Source organism: Lepidochelys kempii, chromosome 3 (assembly GCF_965140285.1).
Source record: "Lepidochelys kempii isolate rLepKem1 chromosome 3, rLepKem1.hap1, whole genome shotgun sequence".
Taxonomy (NCBI): domain Eukaryota; kingdom Metazoa; phylum Chordata; order Testudines; family Cheloniidae; genus Lepidochelys; species Lepidochelys kempii.
Window position 1 is genome coordinate 187,285,266 of NC_136382.1, and position 17,321 is coordinate 187,302,586.

The following is a 17,321-nucleotide window of genomic DNA, read 5'->3' on the forward strand; positions in this document are numbered from 1 at the left end:
GTGGTGATAAAGGAAACGGAGAAACAAATACCGGAAGAAAATTATGCTCTTACATGGGAAATACCACTATTAATTCAAAATGCTTCCTTTTTGGGCCAGTGTAGGCTTAGTGTGTATCTACAAAATTCTTGATGGTTGTAGTAGCTGTTTATATATGATGGGATTGCATGTTTTCCCTCCGATGGAGGATTAGCTGATCATGGACATAATTTTAGAAGGGATTCAGTGGAGACACAAGTGGAACCTTGAGGTTCTGAAGTCAACAGAATTAATGAGAAAAACTACCTGGAGTCCCATGTTGTTCCTTATTACAATTGGAGTATGTAATAGTCTCTTCTAGACACAGCTCATTTTAAAGTCTTCGTGTCCCAGACCAAGGTCCGGAGCACTGGATGTATCAGAGAGAATTTGTCAGGTGGCTACTGTCAACAAGTTGAGAACACTGAGCCTGATGTCTTTAGCTGTGTTCATTACTCATGGCACACCTTTTTATGATGCAGCCTCAATGGATGCCCAAAAATCTCAACTGATATGATTTAAAGACAATGGTGATGCTATGGCTTTAGTAGCTGTGTATTCCAAAATGGACTAAACAAGTAATTATGGAAATCACTGCAAGTGCCCCTGCTGACTTATCCAGAGTTCTGGAGCATTCCTTCCTGCTATGTAGGAGGATCTATGGGGTTTAACAGGGGAGACTTTGTGAGGAGGATTGTAAATGTGACTCAGTTCACAATTTAGAATATTTTGGCTCTTTCCTTAGGTTCTACTGTGGAAGGTTGGCTGTTTAGAAAAAAAAAAAAAACAGACAGGTCTGGTCAGGACCATAAGACCTTTTGGCTGCAGTATACCTATCTGCCTCCATCTGTCCAATACTGAAGTAATTATTGGGACTTAGGGGTGGACAAGTCCTGTGAGGCAGGCTGGGTCTCCAATGGTTTTCTTCTGGTCTGAAGCTTCCTCTGAATCCTCCTTGAAAGCCCACCTCTATAAAATAAATAAAAAAAGGAGGCAAAAGACAGTGAAGAAAACATTTCTATGTGTTTTGTTCAGTATGGCCACTAATTGAGGATTGAAGGAGCTGATCAGTAGACTGGGGGGAATCAGAAAGCTGACAATCTTATCTTGTTTGAAATATGCTACCCACACTTCCCATATCACTCATCAAGCCCACTCTGTGACTGGGAGGTTTGGGTGCTACCTAAGTCAGAAGTCTGGCAGACCTGCTTTCTGTTCTAATGCATGGGCAAGATTAGACCTGAAGAGCCCTCTTTGGTCAGATTTTTCACAATGAGTGATCAAACTCCACACTGAACAAGTTGATCTCCCAGTGTTTAGGGTCAGCCTGTGCATATGAAACATTTTTTCTCCTTTCAAGAACCTTTTTCTCTCCTATCAGAACACTGATTTAAAAAGAGCATACTGTTGTTGCCAGGCTCTTTGAAGCAGGGAGAAACTGAATAGTACAAGTGCATTTGGAGCTGGCCAGAAAGTGCCCTATCTCTTAGCAGTGATTGGATCTACTGACTGTAATGCTAATAACTGAAAGGAGAGCCCAGATGTCATGAACTGGTCTTTTGGAAGTGAAGAATTTGAAATTTGAATTTGAAATACAGTAATCGTTAGTCATTTATAGAATAGCATACAAGCCAATGATGTTGCTCCCCATCCTTGTTTCCTGTTCTTGTGTGTAACAGAATTATAGTGTTAGCTGATGTTAGTGTGAAAAGAATGTTTCATCAAAATACATTTTTGAAGGAAGCTGTTTCTTAATTAAGCCGTAAAGAGGAAATCTAATTTCAAAAAAATTGTTTTAACTTACAATGTTTTTATGCATTGGTGCAGTATGGTTTTTTTATCTTACATTTCTGATAGTTTGTATATATAATGTTTCTAATTTGTTTCTGTGCAAAATTGTTGTCTAGAAGAAACAAACAAATCTACTAAGGAAGATTTAAGGCCCGTGCATCCTCTACTAAGAGTGATAGAATCTCCTCTACAGCCTTCTGAACCTACCAAGGTGAAAGAAAAAATTAAGAAAAAGGCAACTGGAAATTGTTCAGAGAATGCAACAAGAGAAGCTGGGCTTGAGGGATTTGTAAGTAACAGGTTTATTCCACTTTATTTGAATAAGATATCATACAGCTAAGATATTTGAATATTATGCAACCAATACATATTTTCATGTTGTTACAACATTTTACTGGTTAGAATTCTCTTATGTTAAGTATTAAGTAATTTTTCAGTGTATCCAATGATCTAATTTGCAGAAAGCTACAATTCAGTATAAACTGGACCTTGAGATCCCAACCTTGGAACAGAATTCATTTTCCAGGAGTTTATTGCCATTCTTCTGACAATTTCTTAGTAGCATCTGTGTGTATGATGTAATATGGACAACTGAGTTAGGCACCTTAACTCAAATTCATTAGTTTTGTTAGATCAGTAATTCTAGAGCCAAATATCTAGGTATGTATTAGGTGAACTCCATGTCCCTTCATTTATAAATACATAACTGGTACACTCTGAAATGAGTTTTTCTAGTAAATTTGCCTTTTAAATAATTCCAGAATTTATCAGAGCTTGAACCGCACTGCCTCAGACAACGAGAAGACTATTTAAAACAGAAGCGAGATACGCTGATGGCTATAAAGAAGGAGTCAAGAAATAATCTACCAACACCAAATATAGATCAGAAAGAAGAGGAATTATCTTCTAAAGAGGTGAAGGATGACCTTTAATCAGCATGACTAATCTTGTTTAGAAAAATCGCAGACCACTTCAATGAAGATATGGATATAGCAGCTGAATATTGAAACAGAACAAAAGAACAAGGAAAAAGTGGTAGAATTCAATGGCAGAACACACACAGTTGCAAGTTATTCATTGTGCAGAAATTAGTTCTCCAATCTAAAACCATTATAGATAAGAAGCAGAAAGCTTAGTGATCTAGTGAGCATTAAATGCTTTTTCTACAATGGTAAATCTTCATAATAAACCCATGCTCTATGCTCTCGCGCATATTGTTAAACTGATTCATTGCATGACAGTTTGCTCCTACCTGCTAGTGAGATGTGATTTTGCATACTGGTTCCCTGAAACGTTAGTTCCTTTTTTGCTAACACACGCAGAAAAACAACGTTCATGGTCAACACCACTAGCTTGAATTTTCTGAGAAGTGTTATTTTACAGAAGGCTTAAGTGTGATTACTTCCTTTCTTTTGAGACTTTGTAAAGGGTTTTAATTGTATTTCAAGTGAGTCCTATAGCTTCAGCTACTGGTGGAGGAGGCAGCAGTATTAAGGCAAGGAAGCCTGAAGTTTGGGTGCTCGTACCATCTTTTTACCTTGCACAAAAATCTAGGCTTTTGTGCTGAAAGCAATCTTCCTGTGATAGAGTTAGGACCATGGAAAAGCAAAATGATTTCTTCATAACTGGCATATTCTTGATGGCTCTAATCTCGCCTGTCATTAGACAGTTGTAGTGGTGACTTGGAACATTCAGTACTGTAGCCTATCATTCTCTTGAAGAGGCAGGAATAGGTGTGCATTGCCCATTTGGCACAATACAAAGAAGATCAAACTGCCTATGAATAGCAACATCACCATTCAAGAGAACGAACGTTTCCTTTGTGAATTTTTTAAAATTTAAAATACAGACAAGACCAGTTGGTCCCTTATGAAGGGGGAATGAGTGCTGTGAGTTTGTAGGGGAACTGAAGAGATGAAGATGCCAGAACACTTGTATTTGCTGTTTGCTGCTGTGTCGAAGCAGAGAAGGATTGAAACCTTCATTTCTGGATTAGGGATTTTAAATTTACATAAATTAAACCTCAGGCTTTCTTCCTAGGGCATCTTCTCCTTAAGAATTAAGCAATGAGTTCCATGAGATTTTTAAAAATTACTTAGTTCTTAAGTAAGAACAGCATCAGATGTACACTACCTCTGATAAAATAAATTATCAGTTATTGTTAGCTGGGGTCAGTCCCTGCTGTGTGGTAAAAGCAGCACGCTTAGCGTATGTCTACACTGCAGTTAGACACCCATGGCTGACCAGTGCCAGCTGACTCTTGCTCAAGAGGTTTGGGTTAAGGGGTTGTTTAACTGGCATGTAGATATTTGGGCTCAGATTGCAGCCCAAGTTCTGGGACCCTCCCACCTCACAGGGGCCTAGAGCCCCAGCTCCATGCTGAACCTGAACATCTACACCAGGGGTTGGCAACCTGTGGCATGTGTGCCAAAGGCAGCAGGTGAGTGGATTTTTAGTGGCACTCTGCTGCCAGCCGGGGTCCTGGCCCTGCTCAGCCCGCTGCCGGCCTAGATGGACAGAACCCTGAGCGGGGCTGGTTGCCGCAACTCCAGCTGGCAGGGGCCAGCGGCCGGGACCCCAGACTGGCAGCGTGGGCAGCAGATGAAACCCCAGACTAGCAGTGGGCTGAGCAGTTCAGCCCGTTGCCTGTCTGGGGTTCCATCTGCCGCCCACACTGCCAGTCTGGGGTTCTGTCCGCCAGTCCCTGCCAGCTGGGATCCCGGCCACCGGCCCTGCTCAGCCTGCTGCTGGCCCGGGGTTCCGTCCATCCAAGCTGGCAGCGGGATGAACGGGTTTCCGGCCCCCGGCACCACTCAGCCCACTGCCAGTCTTGGATTCCGTCATGGGGCCCCTGTAAATGTAAAATTTATTACTGGCACACCACCTCTCAAAGGTTGCTGACCCCTGATCTACACAGCAGTTGGCTCGCAGGGCTTGGGCTAAGGGGCTGTTTGAGTCAGGTGGCATGGGCCATCCACAGCTTTTTAATTGCAGTGTGGACATATCCCTAGGTGCTGATATATTTCATTAGCTTTTGTCTTCTGTAGCAACTGTTAATGACCATTTTCAGACAGGAAGCTGGCCTAAAAGGACCACGTCTGTTCTGGTACAGCAATTCCTGTATTTCTAATTCATTTACTTCATCCTGTCATAATCAGACACTAGATGTTGCCTTGCAAAAAGAGATCTGTGTCCTGCTTGAATGCACACAACCTGAGTTATTTAGTGGTGCAAGGATGGTTGAAAGAAGGAAATCACTGCAGTGTGATTCAGCAGACTGAAGGATAAAGTTTAGAAAACTCCTAAAAGTAGGACCAGAAAAGTTAATCTGATGAGACCAATTATGCCTGACATCAAAACAGCATGCCTCCCTTACATGTAAGCATTGATGCTGGCCCTGATATATAAGGGAACGCTCACAGTTCAATAAACAAGATGGAATTCAGTACTCTCTGTACAGCTGCTTGATTGGTGGGAGTTAAAGAATTCATAACCATGTTTGTTCCTAAGCTAGGACCATAGTATTGGTCAGTGTGCACTGTATTTCTAAGTCTGTTGATAGAAGATCATTTGAAAGCAATCTGCCCCATTTGTTTCCCTAACTTTCTGGAAATACTTCCATGTTAAACTCGATAGGAAATTTTTCTAAAAAAGGCAAGTACTATAAACACCACCTCTAATTGTAAACTCAGGACATGTTTTGCTGATAGTCTCTTGTATCACACCAGTAATATAGACTCTGCAATGAGAATTTTGATGACAATTGCACTGATTTCTGATAGTACAATTCACCTAACACTTCTGTAGCAGTATTGGCTCTGTGGTGCTAAGCACAGAGATAACTTGTGTCAGAAAGTAAGCAGACATGGTAAGATACCCTTACTACACAATGACTTGTCAGGATTAAAAGCTGATTTAACTGATAGTAAAGAAAGTTATAATAAACAACTTGCTGCAGATCAAAGTAAATAGGGGGAAATAAGTCAGCTTTCTTATAAAGACTTTTCTAAATTGTTAATTTTAAAAAAATTTGAGTTTTATTATACTTAGAACATTGGATTGCCTTGTCTCTCAGATCTGCCCCTCTAAACGGTTAAGGAGCAGCACTGACTGACTTCAAAGGAAATCTAGGCCTCCTCCAGGAGGATTATTATTTTACAGTAGGGGGAGGGCAGAGGCAGACTTGCTCAGGGAAACAGAATGCTTCTCCCCAAACAGTTGAAAGACCTTTATATTTCTGATAGAGAATAATGGGTTTGAGAGATCAGGTACTGTAGCATGGCAAGGTCAGAATCACTGATATTCAGGGTCTAGCTAGTCTGATGCTAAGCCTCCAACAGTGATCAACACCAAATACTTACTTCAACTTGACACCAAAGGAAAATAGTACTCTGAATGTTCACACTATTAATGATTATTGTGCTTTATGGAGAAGGGGGAGTTACTTTCTTCAGCGCTTAAGATGAATTGTTATCAATATCACTGTCTTAAAAGAGGAAATATTGAGTTAAGCACACAGCTGTGTGTCCAGGAAGCCCCACTAACTAACTGCTTGAGCTACTACAAATCTTTGTTAGCCTTCAATCCCCACTCCCAACCCCCAAGGTCCTCCTGTTTGAAGATATCACACAATGCATAATGTTGACATCACCACTGGTTACAGTGAGTTAGCATTTAATGCTGTACAATGGGATATCTCCAGCAAAGCTGGATTTACCAAGTTGACTTGAGGGAGGTGCAAAATAGCTTATAAATTATTTCAGTACCATAAGATCCCATATTCTGGTACTGTAAGAAGATATCTGCAGATGTGTACTAAAGACAATTTTTATTATTGCTTTGTAATTCACCTTTACATACCACTCTGCTACACAAATTATGTTGATCACAAAACTAACGTGTTAGGGTTTGGCTGAGGAACATGGGGTGCATCATGCTCTCCTTTCTGCTCGGAGAGTGTGTTGTCCCCAGGTGTAAATTACAGCAAGTATCATAGAAGATTAGAGTTGGAAAAAACCTCAGGAGCTCATCTAGTCTAACCCCCTGCTCAAAGCAGGGCCAACACCAACTAAATCGTCCCAGCCAGGGCTTTGTCAACCCAGGCCTTAAAAACCTCTAAGGATGGAGATTCCACCACCTCCCTAGGTAACCCATTCCAGTGCTTCACCACTCTCTTCGTGAAACAGTGTTTCCTAATATCCAATCTAGACTCCCCACCCCACTGCAACTTGAGACCATTGCTGCTTGTTCTGTCATCTGCCACCATTGAGAACGGCCAAGCTCCATCTTCTTTGGAACCCTCGTTCAGGTAGTTGAAAGCTGCTATCAAATCCCCCCTCACTCTTCTCTTCTGCAGACTAAATAAGCCCAGTTCCCTCAGTCTCTCCTCGTAAGTCATGTGCCCCAGTCCCCTAATAATTTTCGTTGCCCTCCGCTGGACTCTCTCCAATTTGTCCACATCCCTTCTGTAGTGGGGGGACCAAAACTGGACACAATACTCCAGGTGTGGCCTCACCAGTGCCGAATAGAGGGGAATAATCACGTCCCTCGACTTGCTGGCAATGCTCCTACTAATACAGCCCAATATGTCGTTGGCCTTCTTGGCAACAAGGGCACACTGTTGCCTCATATCCAGCTTCTCATCCACTATAATCCCCATGTCCTTTCTGCAGAACTGCTGCTTAGCCAGTCAGTCCCCAGCCTGTAGCAGTGCAGGACTCTGCACTTGTCCTTGTTGAACCTCATCAGATTTCTTTTGGCCCAATCCTTCAGTTTGTCTAGGTCTACAGAACCTGTGCCGTTATCAGCCATCCTGAGCTTTGGGAAGCTGCCAAGATTGCAATTTTTGCAAGTAATTTCCATTTCAGTATTTAATTCTGAGCTCTTGAGAAAAATCTCCATTCATTGTTTATGGTCTGAATTGACTTATAAAGTTCCAGTAGACTTTTATTATTGGAAGTCAATTTTCCATGCAGCCAGAGAGGTTATATTGTAATGTAATAGTTTTAATTTTGTTTTTAGGAAATGTCAGAAGAGGAGAAGCAAAGACTACTACTGAAGAGGAGAATGCTTGCAGCAAAACTTAAAGAAGAAGTTATTAACAAGCACTAAGTTTTAAGAATCTCATTGTAAGAATACTTGGACAAAAATTGAATTTCTTTTAGAATAAATTATTTAACCATAAACTGCTTGCTTTTAAACACAATATACTGTTGATTTTCTACAAAACATGAGCAACTCATTTATTCATATACATATTTAAAATTAAATTGCATCCATAGTAGTAAAAACTATTTCTCACACTAACCCAGTGGGCCAAGATTTTTTAAAGTGCTGACTTCTCTGGGGTCTGCTAGGTGCTTAGCACTTTAGAAAATCAGGCTACCTATTTAGGCAGCACCTCAATAATTATGAGGTATTTTATTACCATAACACCTAGAAACCCTACGCATGGACCACATTGCCCTTGTGCAGTAAGGACTCAGGATCCTACCTTTAGACACCCATCTTTGAAAAGCTTTGCCATAGCCACTTATTTAAATTTACACCTTTGTTCTATTTAATATATAAAAAATTCAAACACCTCTACATGGTTTTTTCCCCTTTTTTCAAAACACATACTAGAAATGTTCATAACATGGAAAACATCATCTAAAGAATTCTTACATCGGTTCTCTAACAGAGAGGTAAAAATACAAAACTTGCTTCTTTTCCTTTTATTAGTCTGTCAGCGAAATATTACCCTTTTCAAGTGTCAGATATGATAAAGTCTAATTAAACAGGGAAGCACTCAAGTTTTGTTTGAGAGAGAGGAAATGCAGATGAAGCTTGTGAAGTCATGAGACAAATTTCATAGTAACTGTAGATTCCATTGTTTTTATAAACTTTTTGGGCCAATTTAACAGTAACTAAGAAACAGTAACTGTGTTTTGTGGCAAAGTACAACTTTTAAAACTAAACATTTGTTGTCTCAGTTAAGTAAAATGTGAAAGCACTTATAATGAGCTAGTCCCGTAATTCAAAATTTTGAAAACAATTTTTGCCATTTGGTTCACTACAATTCACTACTGTCTGGTCATAAATCCTGCTTAGAACATTTCTCAGCAAAGAGGCTGTAATCTGCAAGGTTTCATCACTAACAATGCTTGATTGGCGCAGTAACTGAGTAAAAAAACACCCAACCAATCAAAATTTCATGTAACTTTTTATTAAAATAGTATTTATAACTGATACATGTTGGCAGGAAAAAAAAAAATCTGTAGTGGAGGGGCCCCAGGCATTAGAATGTGTCTGTCCCTAGCAGAATGCAGACAGCATATAATAAATCATAGATAAAAGAATCTTTGCCTGAGGCAGGTGACCCTGGATGTTAGCCAGTTTGAGTGGGAGCTCCATATGTCACCCTCCCAAGGGGGTTTAAAAAGTTTAATAAAAATGTTCAAACCTTAAGATGACATCAAATGTCTCTTCATATAGTTTTATTCTTCTAGAGTAACTATAAAAATTCACAACATTCACATATTTGCTATAGAATAAAGGCTCATGAGCTGGTCTGAATGAATTCTTAAAGCTCTTGGCAGTTCTTCAGAAGGGAAAGGTTACAGGAGAAAAAATGAGAAACCAACACTTTTGAATCAAAGAACTTCGTTTAAGGTAATTTTTATTAGAAAAAAAAATTGGGTTGAGGTCAGGTGATGGTTCCAGCCTCTGAAGAGGAAAGGCAGACACTGCATCACTTTGGAGCCTTCTTAGTGGTAACTATAACTTTGTAGGAAATTGTCATCTTTGAGCATGGAGAAACACGACTTGTCAAGAAAATATAAAACGGAGATCTGGTGAGCAAGCGTATGGTGACGATATTCCAATCACATTTGAACGAGCTTCCCTAGTCACTGCCTTTGAGTTGGAGGCTAGCTTACCAAATGGGTAAGAGGAGAGGCCACATTCTTGATTGCCTGGAGCCTACAAGGGGCAACAATAACTCCCCCAGATCCACCCGCATTAACTGTCATCAATCAGAATGCTTTGTGTCTAGCTTACTGGTTGGTAAGAACTCCTGCATTCTGGTTGGTATTTGATCTAGTGGTATATAATAATTGTTTAAAAACTGCATGAATAGTTTGTCTTATTAAAGAATACTTTAAAATGGCCACATTCCAAAATTATGAGTTAACTTACCATGTACAACAAACCAAACAAAAGCAATAATTATGGAATTACAGGGTCACATTTTAATTCCTGAATGTTACAGTTCAGCATTAATATCACCACATGTATACAAATGGTGTAAAACAATTACAGTGGTATTTTAATACAAAATAAACTTCTGTTTTATGGAAAAAAACTATACTTCATATCTACACAGACAGTCCATATTTTCCAAACAATAGCTAAAATTAAAATTAACTACAAAATCTCCAAAACAGGTAAACCTGTTTCAGTTTAAACTATTCCAGGAGAAATGGACCCATAACACATATTACAAGAGTGATCTATGTGGTGGTTTGCAGCTGGTTTCATAGTTTAACATCTCTGACACATTAATTGTAGTTTGGTGGGGGGGGGAGGGGGGGTTTCCTCACTTCAGCATGATCTCAGATCATATAGGGGCAACTAACATTAAAATATTTACAGTTCACTTGCTGCTCTTTGAAAATAAAACCTCTTAAATTGTTTACCTCCATCAATTTACTTGTTGGGGTTTTTTTTTTTGTTGCAATTAGTTTACGTACATGGAATGTGCTTTTACTCTTTAAAAAGCAGCTTTCATATTATACCCAGGTTCAGATGCTGCATGTTGATCCTGCCTCAAACACAGACTGGTATATTGTTAGCAATAATTCCTTCTTGGTCCAAAATGGCTTCTGGGTGTTAAATGCCACTTTTCAAAACCTTTATTAGTGTTTCTTATAACCACCTCAAATTACACAATTTAAACCTATAAATGCAAAAATGCACCTGCTGCTCAAGGAAGAGAGCTTTGCCAAAAAAACAGAAAGTGACTCAATTCACTATCTTCTATCACCTGAAAAACTGCTAGCTGTACTTAGTGTGTAGTTTAAAGTACTAGTTTATTGATCCTAGCAGTTTCTGGAGATCTTTTTGGAAGCTACCGATCCTTGCCATAGATATTGCTGGATATCCAGTTTAAAAAACAATCAAATTAACTGAACTGTCCATTATCCAGCTTGCTTTTTCTCTCCTCTTCAAAATGTGAGTTGAAAGTTCACATTTTTTACAACTCAACCTGCACTATTATTCCGGATGCTCCCCACTCCATCTGTCAGACATTTTATTAAATTTGCAACTAATGGTCCCAAAATCTGAATTTATTTTTTTTTTATGGAAATAGAATTATTTTCCCTTCATTTTCTTTAAAAAAGAGGCAATTGCTAAAAGAACAAAATGGACAGCACCATTACAAAATTAAGATTACTGGGTTTGCAACTGAAGCTTTACATTTTTTTCTAGGTCTGTTACACACTGGAGAAACCCTGCAATATTAAAAATTGTTAACCACACCTTTCTCCCTCCCCCTACCCTCCCAAAAGCTGAGACTTTCCTTGCTGAGAAGCTGTCATCCAGGTTCTGATTACTAACCCTCCCTCCTCCCCTCCCGACTGAATGGCAGACTCCTTATTTTACTAGAAAGAGATTAAGTTCCTTGGAAGCCTGATGTTTGCAGAACTAAACCTTTCTCACTGATATACTGAGTTTCTTTTGCTACTCCTTGTATTATCTTATATATTCAAGGGAGAAAGCTTTCTGATTCAGACTCTTTTTAGCTCTTTGAACAGTTGCAGCATTTAAGACCTCACAATATAAATTTATTTCAATGTTCTTATGAACCAAGACGAGGTCTTTTCCTTGGGGATGTCTCCTCTTCTTCCTCTTCCTCTTCATCATCTGGATAATCCACTAGGCCAACTAGACTTCCCTGCTGATTTTAAAGAAAGAAAACCTCACATTTGAAAAAATTCATCTCCCAGAAATGCACAGTTGTAATGAAAATACCAGATCCCCCTTGATCAGCTGTCTAGGACACAGCTTCAGAAGATTAGTGTATTAGGATGGCATGCAGTAGGTTTATAGATTTCCAACTACAATAAAAAAAAGCATACAGAGTGTTTGGGCCTATGAAACAGAAAATGGTAAGAGGAAAGTTGTCACCAATGAAGTACTTGGACCCAGGCTGACCTATAATGTAAATCTTCCAACACATCAGGGTAAGATGTTTTCTGTATAAAATCAAGGAAAATACCAGTATTGAAAACTGGCTTTCCACTGTGAATTTGACCCAAAGACACTTTAAATGGTCTCACACTATTTTAAAGTCTTTAATCCTATTATCTTTTATGAGTGTCCATTATTTCCTTCTTAGAGTCCTGAGGATCCCCACCTTACTCCTCAATCCAATTTATACTTTTCCCTTTTTAAAAGCCATATAAGCACAGTGATCTATCCTCTAGGCCAGGGGTGGGCAAACTTTTTGGCTCAAGGGCCACATCTGGGTGGGGAAACTGCACGCAGGGCCGGGGCAGAGGGTTGGGGTGCAGAAGGGAGTGCGGTGTGCAGGAAGGGACTCAGGGCAAGGGGTTGGGGCAGAGGAGGGGTGCAGGGTGTATGAGGGGGCTCAGGGCAGGGGGTTGGGGTGCAGGAGGGGGCTCAGGGCAGGGGGTTGGGGTGCAGGAGGAGTTTGGGCTCCAGCACAGCGCTGCTTACCTGGAGCGGCTGGCACCACTTCCCTGTGGCCCCTGGGAGAGCTGGGGGCAGAAAGCTCCATATGCTGCCCTTGCCGCGCCTCCAGGTACCTCCCCTGAACCTCTCATTGTCCGTGGTTCCCTGTCCCTGGCCAATGGGAGCTGCGGGGGGCAGTGCCTCTGCCCCACCCCAGGGGCCGCAAGAACATGGTGCCAGCTGCTTTCTGGAGCAGTGCAGGACCCGCGGCGCCACAGGGGTGGCAATCCCGTGGGTCGGATCCAAAGCCCCGAGGGGCTAGATCCAGCCCATAGTTTGCCCACCCCTGCTCTAGACTGAGGGTCTGAGGAGTTTCCATTTTAAAAACACTCCTCTTCCTCCACCTAAGGTGAATAAGTGGAACTGGTGAAAATGACGCTACTATTTGCAGCAAGAGCTTGGGGATAAGGGAGTGACTTGACTAGAAATTAACCACTGGTCTCTCACTGTAGTAGGAGTCTTCAACTAAGTACCAACCAAGTCCTGTGTGTGTCTGCTTAAAGGCATTAGCATGAATTCCATAACTCTGGTTCCACTGATATAGACAGTTCAGAGGAAACAATCAGAGTGAGTGTCTTGTTAATGCCACATCACAGAAAACAGTAAGAAAAACGTTTCCGTTGAAACAGAGGAAATCTGGTTATCTCAATAACTTAAGACTCGTGCCATGACTAAGAGCTTGTTTAATACTTGGGAATTTGAGTCCCTCATGTCAGCTGGAAATGCAAGATTGGTGACTCTAGTTGGTAAAATCTACAAGAGCTTGGAATTGCTAAAATAAAGTGTTTTTACGCTTCCCCAAAATTAGTAAAATGTGACTGGACTTGAAATATTTTATTCTTAACGACAGACTGCCCTCAGCCTTCTTTCTATTGTCACACAATATAGGACTTAACACAGTACAAATCAATATGGTTTCATTCAACGTATGTTCGAAAGATGAAAACTCTTATTCTTTCTGGAGTAGGGAATGCCTGCTTTTACACATGCAAGTTCTCTCACCTTAGTGGCTGTTACCGCTGTAGTCAAGTTTGTATTCTTTGAAGAGGAACCATTAGAACTTGCTGGTGATGTCTGAGCTGCTACAGATTTATTGTTTGTACTGTTTGCTCCATTAGCTGCACTGGCAGAGTGGGAAAAAGTGAATTTGAATCCACCAGCTGAAGTCCTTTTTGGAAGATTCTCTTTGTCTTCACTCTCTTTAGCTGAAGGACAAACATTTTAATATACATCAATTGTACAGGTTTTTCACAAATCTACACCCGCTTTGAGCAAAAGTCACCTTACAATATGTTGCACACCCACACTGCAACCCAGAGAATAGAGGAATTTAAACTGAACAGCTGCTGAAAGGCATCTTCCAAAGAAGGGGGAATGGAATCAATGTCCTAAATATAGGACCAGACTAAGTAGGTCAAGCAAAGGTAAATCTGGCCAATCAGGAGTGTTTGGTAAGAATACAGAAATGAGTCTAATTCACCCTACAAACATGAAACTTCAAATCAACATTAGCTTTTGGAGAAAATTAACCAAACTGGCAATTGAAGTTTCTAGTTCTAATCTTGTTCTCAAAAGCATATTAACTTTTTATTTAAATTCCTAGCAAAAATATTTTTTTATTCTAAGTCAGTAGAGTGCAAAATGGTTGTGATAAGTATTAACACGAAAACACTCCACATAGGAGAGGTTACTTACTTGTACAGTAACCAGAGTTCTTAAAGGTATTTTGTCCCTAGGAGTGCTCCACTTTAGGTACATACACACCTGTGCACTTTCAATTGGAGATTTTTGGTTCATGGGTTCTGCACCAGTGCCCTATATAGCCTTGTGCTCTGATCTGAGGGCATATAGGGGAGGGTGGACCTTCTCCATCATGAAATCTGGCCAGAGGCAAGCGCTCCAAAGTAGAGGGAATGGAAGGCAGGTAGTGGAACACCCACAGGAACAAAACATCTTGAAGAACTCCAGTTACTGTACAAGTAACCAACCTCTCCTCCTTCAAGTTGCTGTCCCTATCAGTGCTCCACTTTAAGGGACTTCTGAAGAATGCCCAAACTAGATCTAGTACTGATTCAAGAACAGATCCATCAAAGGCTGCATCTGCCCTGGAAGCATACCCAATAGCATAGTGCTGGGAAAAAGTATGCAAGCACAACCAGGTGGCAGCTTTACAAATGTCTGCAGCAATGGGTATGTTTTTAGGCAGAGTAACAGAAGTTTCCTGGGCAGTCACTCTAGTTGGGTGTGTGTGCACTCAAAATGCTTCATGAACATGCCAAAATTCACCCTGAGACCCATTTTGATCGTCTTTGGGTAGAAACGGGGGCTCCCATCGTCCTATACGTGAAAAGACAAAAAGACTAGGAGAGGCTCTGAAGGGCCTAGATCTTTTGAGGTAGAATGTGAGGGTTCTTCTTAAGCCTATAGTGTGAAGACTAGGTCTTCCTTTGAAACGTGAGGTCTGGAGTGGAAGATTTGCAACTGAACATCCTGGTTGATGTGGAAGTCCGACGACACCTTGGACAGGAAGCAGGAATGGGCATGTAGAGTCACCATGTCCCAGTAAAAATACTGGGCAGGCTGGATCTTGCACAGGGCTCACAACTCCCCTTACCTTTCTAATCAAAATGATGACTGACAAAGGAGGTTTTGAAGGACAAATGGAGGAGAGATCAGTTCGGTATGGGCTGGAAAGGTATTTTCTCCAGTTGAGAACTAAGCTTAAGGTCCCAATATGGAGCAGGATCTCTGGTATGGAGAAAAAGTTTGGTTAAACCCTTAATAGACCTTGAAGCAGCAGGGCGTGAGAATACTGAAAACCCCTCAACCAGTAAGTGAAAAGATAAAATACCAGCCAGGTGGACTTTGATGGAGCTCAGTGACAAACCCAAGGTTTTTAAACTCAGCAGGTACTCTAATATAAGAGTGAAATGTGATTCAGAGGGAGATAATGCTTGCTGCAGGACTAAAATTGTGTCCACTTTTGCAGGTAAGCCTTTCTTGCAGAGGGTTTCCTACTATTCAACAGCACATTCTGTATTTAAAAAGAACAATCCATTTCTACACCTGAGAACCATCGAGGACCCAGGGCTTGAGATGTAGCATGGAGAGATTGGGATGAGTTATTGTCCCTGATTCTTTGGACAGTAGGTCTGCTGTCAGAGGCAAGTGAAGAGAGGGACTCAGGAAAGTTCAGGAGCCCTATTTCTAGAGAAATTCTCCAGCCTTCATTTTGTCTGCTTGATCTATATTCCGAGCTACTCCACTCTAAAATGAAAACTACAGATTTTGAGCAGGTGCAGTGCTAACACAGGATGAAAAGTTCAGTTAATTGGCAAAACGTTCAGGAGTGCTAGGATGGCATTCCGGCTAAAGGCCCACGAAGTGAGTGAGTCGGCAGAATCATAACTGTGAAGTAAACAGCTACAGTGAGCATGTGCAGAACAAAAGGGTGACAGAAAGGTCAAGCTGCCTCAGCCTGAACTGACTTTGGTCAGTTTGGGGCTGCCTCTTCTGATAGAGGAAGATGAGGTAATGCGTATTAGAACAGTATAAAAAGACTGTGCTGGCAGTCAGTCAATCAGAAGTTGGCAAGGAAAGCAGTCAGGGGAAGACGTATGAAGAAATTGGAAGCCAGCAACGAGAGCTGCTAAAGGAGGATAAGAAACCATGGGTTTGTCTACCCTTACTGCGGGATCAACATGCGGCAATTGATGCATCGACGGTTGATTTAGTCGCTCCAGTGACCACCCGCTAAATCGACCGCAGATCACTCTCCCGTCGACTCCTATACTCCACCGGATTGAGAACTGTAAGGGGAGTCATCAGGAGAGTGTCTCCCGTTGACATCACGTAGTGTGGACCCCGCAATAAGTAGATCTAAGCTACGTCGACTTGAATTATGCTACTGACATAGCGTAGCTCAGATAGTCTTTTCCCTGTAGTGTACACAAGGCCTAGTGTAGAGACAGAAAAGACCAGAACAAAATGAAGCTGACTGACCAGAGAAACACTGATTAACCAGAGCTGAGCAGCAACCATGATTAAAGAATACCAAAAGATTTATAAAGCCATTAACAGCAATTAAAGGATACCAAAGGATTTATAGAGCCTGCCAGCTTTTAAATACAATTTTTAGTGTAGTGTAGTCAAGCATAGTATTTAATATGTGTATGCTTGAAATATATGTTTGTGTTAAGAATGCATGAAATATTGTTATTAATTTCAACGTACGTAAAATTTAACGTGTAATTTAAGAATTGCTGTCAGCAATGTGTTACAAACGGGCCATTTGTAGCTTAGTGCTTTGCACAGAATCATTTAAATTGTATGATATTGGGATTTGAATGCTCTAATTTGCAATTAGGGATTTGTATCTGATTTCTATTTTTAGATTATATTGCAGTAGGATTAGTTACTTTAATAAAAACACTTTGTTTTGGAAAAAATACTTCCTATGTTAATCACCTTATTCGGAAGGTTATATCTGTGTCCTTGGTGTTTTCTTAACAACCCCAGGAACTCATACTTTGAGAAGAACAGACTAACAGGGTATTAAGGGAGGTTATTACAGGGGTGTCCCAAAATCCATTTTTGGGGTAACAGCCCCAAAGAATGGAAGAGGACTAGGTTCTTGTTGGTTGCTGATTGTACCTCAAGGAATGACCCTTAAGAAGCCATTCATCCAGACGAGAAGATGACTATTCCCTTTTGCTGCAGATGAGTTGAAATGACCGAGAGGACCTTTCTAAAAAGATTCCTGGCACAGCTGAAAG

At 40.8% G+C, this 17,321-nt stretch overlaps 2 protein-coding genes across 5 annotated transcripts in view; one reads left to right on the forward strand and one right to left on the reverse strand.

Annotated features, from left to right (window-relative positions):
• Window positions 1–10,107, forward strand: part of CFAP36 (cilia and flagella associated protein 36) — a 107,202-nt gene extending 97,095 nt beyond the window's left edge. For 2 of the 3 annotated variants that reach the window (XM_073339332.2, XM_073339334.2), the window contains exons 8-10: window positions 1,926–2,098; window positions 2,571–2,723; window positions 7,831–8,034. In XM_073339332.2, coding sequence (XP_073195433.1) covers window positions 1,926–2,098; window positions 2,571–2,723; window positions 7,831–7,920 — 416 coding nt within the window. In that variant the 3' untranslated portion in view covers window positions 7,921–8,034. Of the gene's footprint in view, window positions 1–1,925; window positions 2,099–2,570; window positions 2,724–7,830 lie in introns of all 3 variants that reach the window. The other variant, XM_073339335.1, reaches the window with a different exon arrangement.
• The window catches only part of PPP4R3B (protein phosphatase 4 regulatory subunit 3B), a 74,917-nt gene continuing 66,596 nt past the window's right edge, over window positions 9,001–17,321 (reverse strand). Inside the window, exons 15-16 of one of the 2 annotated variants that reach the window (XM_073339327.2) lie at window positions 13,549–13,751; window positions 9,001–11,746 (exon numbers count right to left, since the gene is read on the reverse strand). In XM_073339327.2, the coding sequence (XP_073195428.1) occupies window positions 11,651–11,746; window positions 13,549–13,751 (299 nt within the window). In that variant the 3' untranslated portion in view covers window positions 9,001–11,650. Of the gene's footprint in view, window positions 11,750–13,548; window positions 13,752–17,321 lie in introns of both variants that reach the window. The other variant, XM_073339325.2, reaches the window with a different exon arrangement.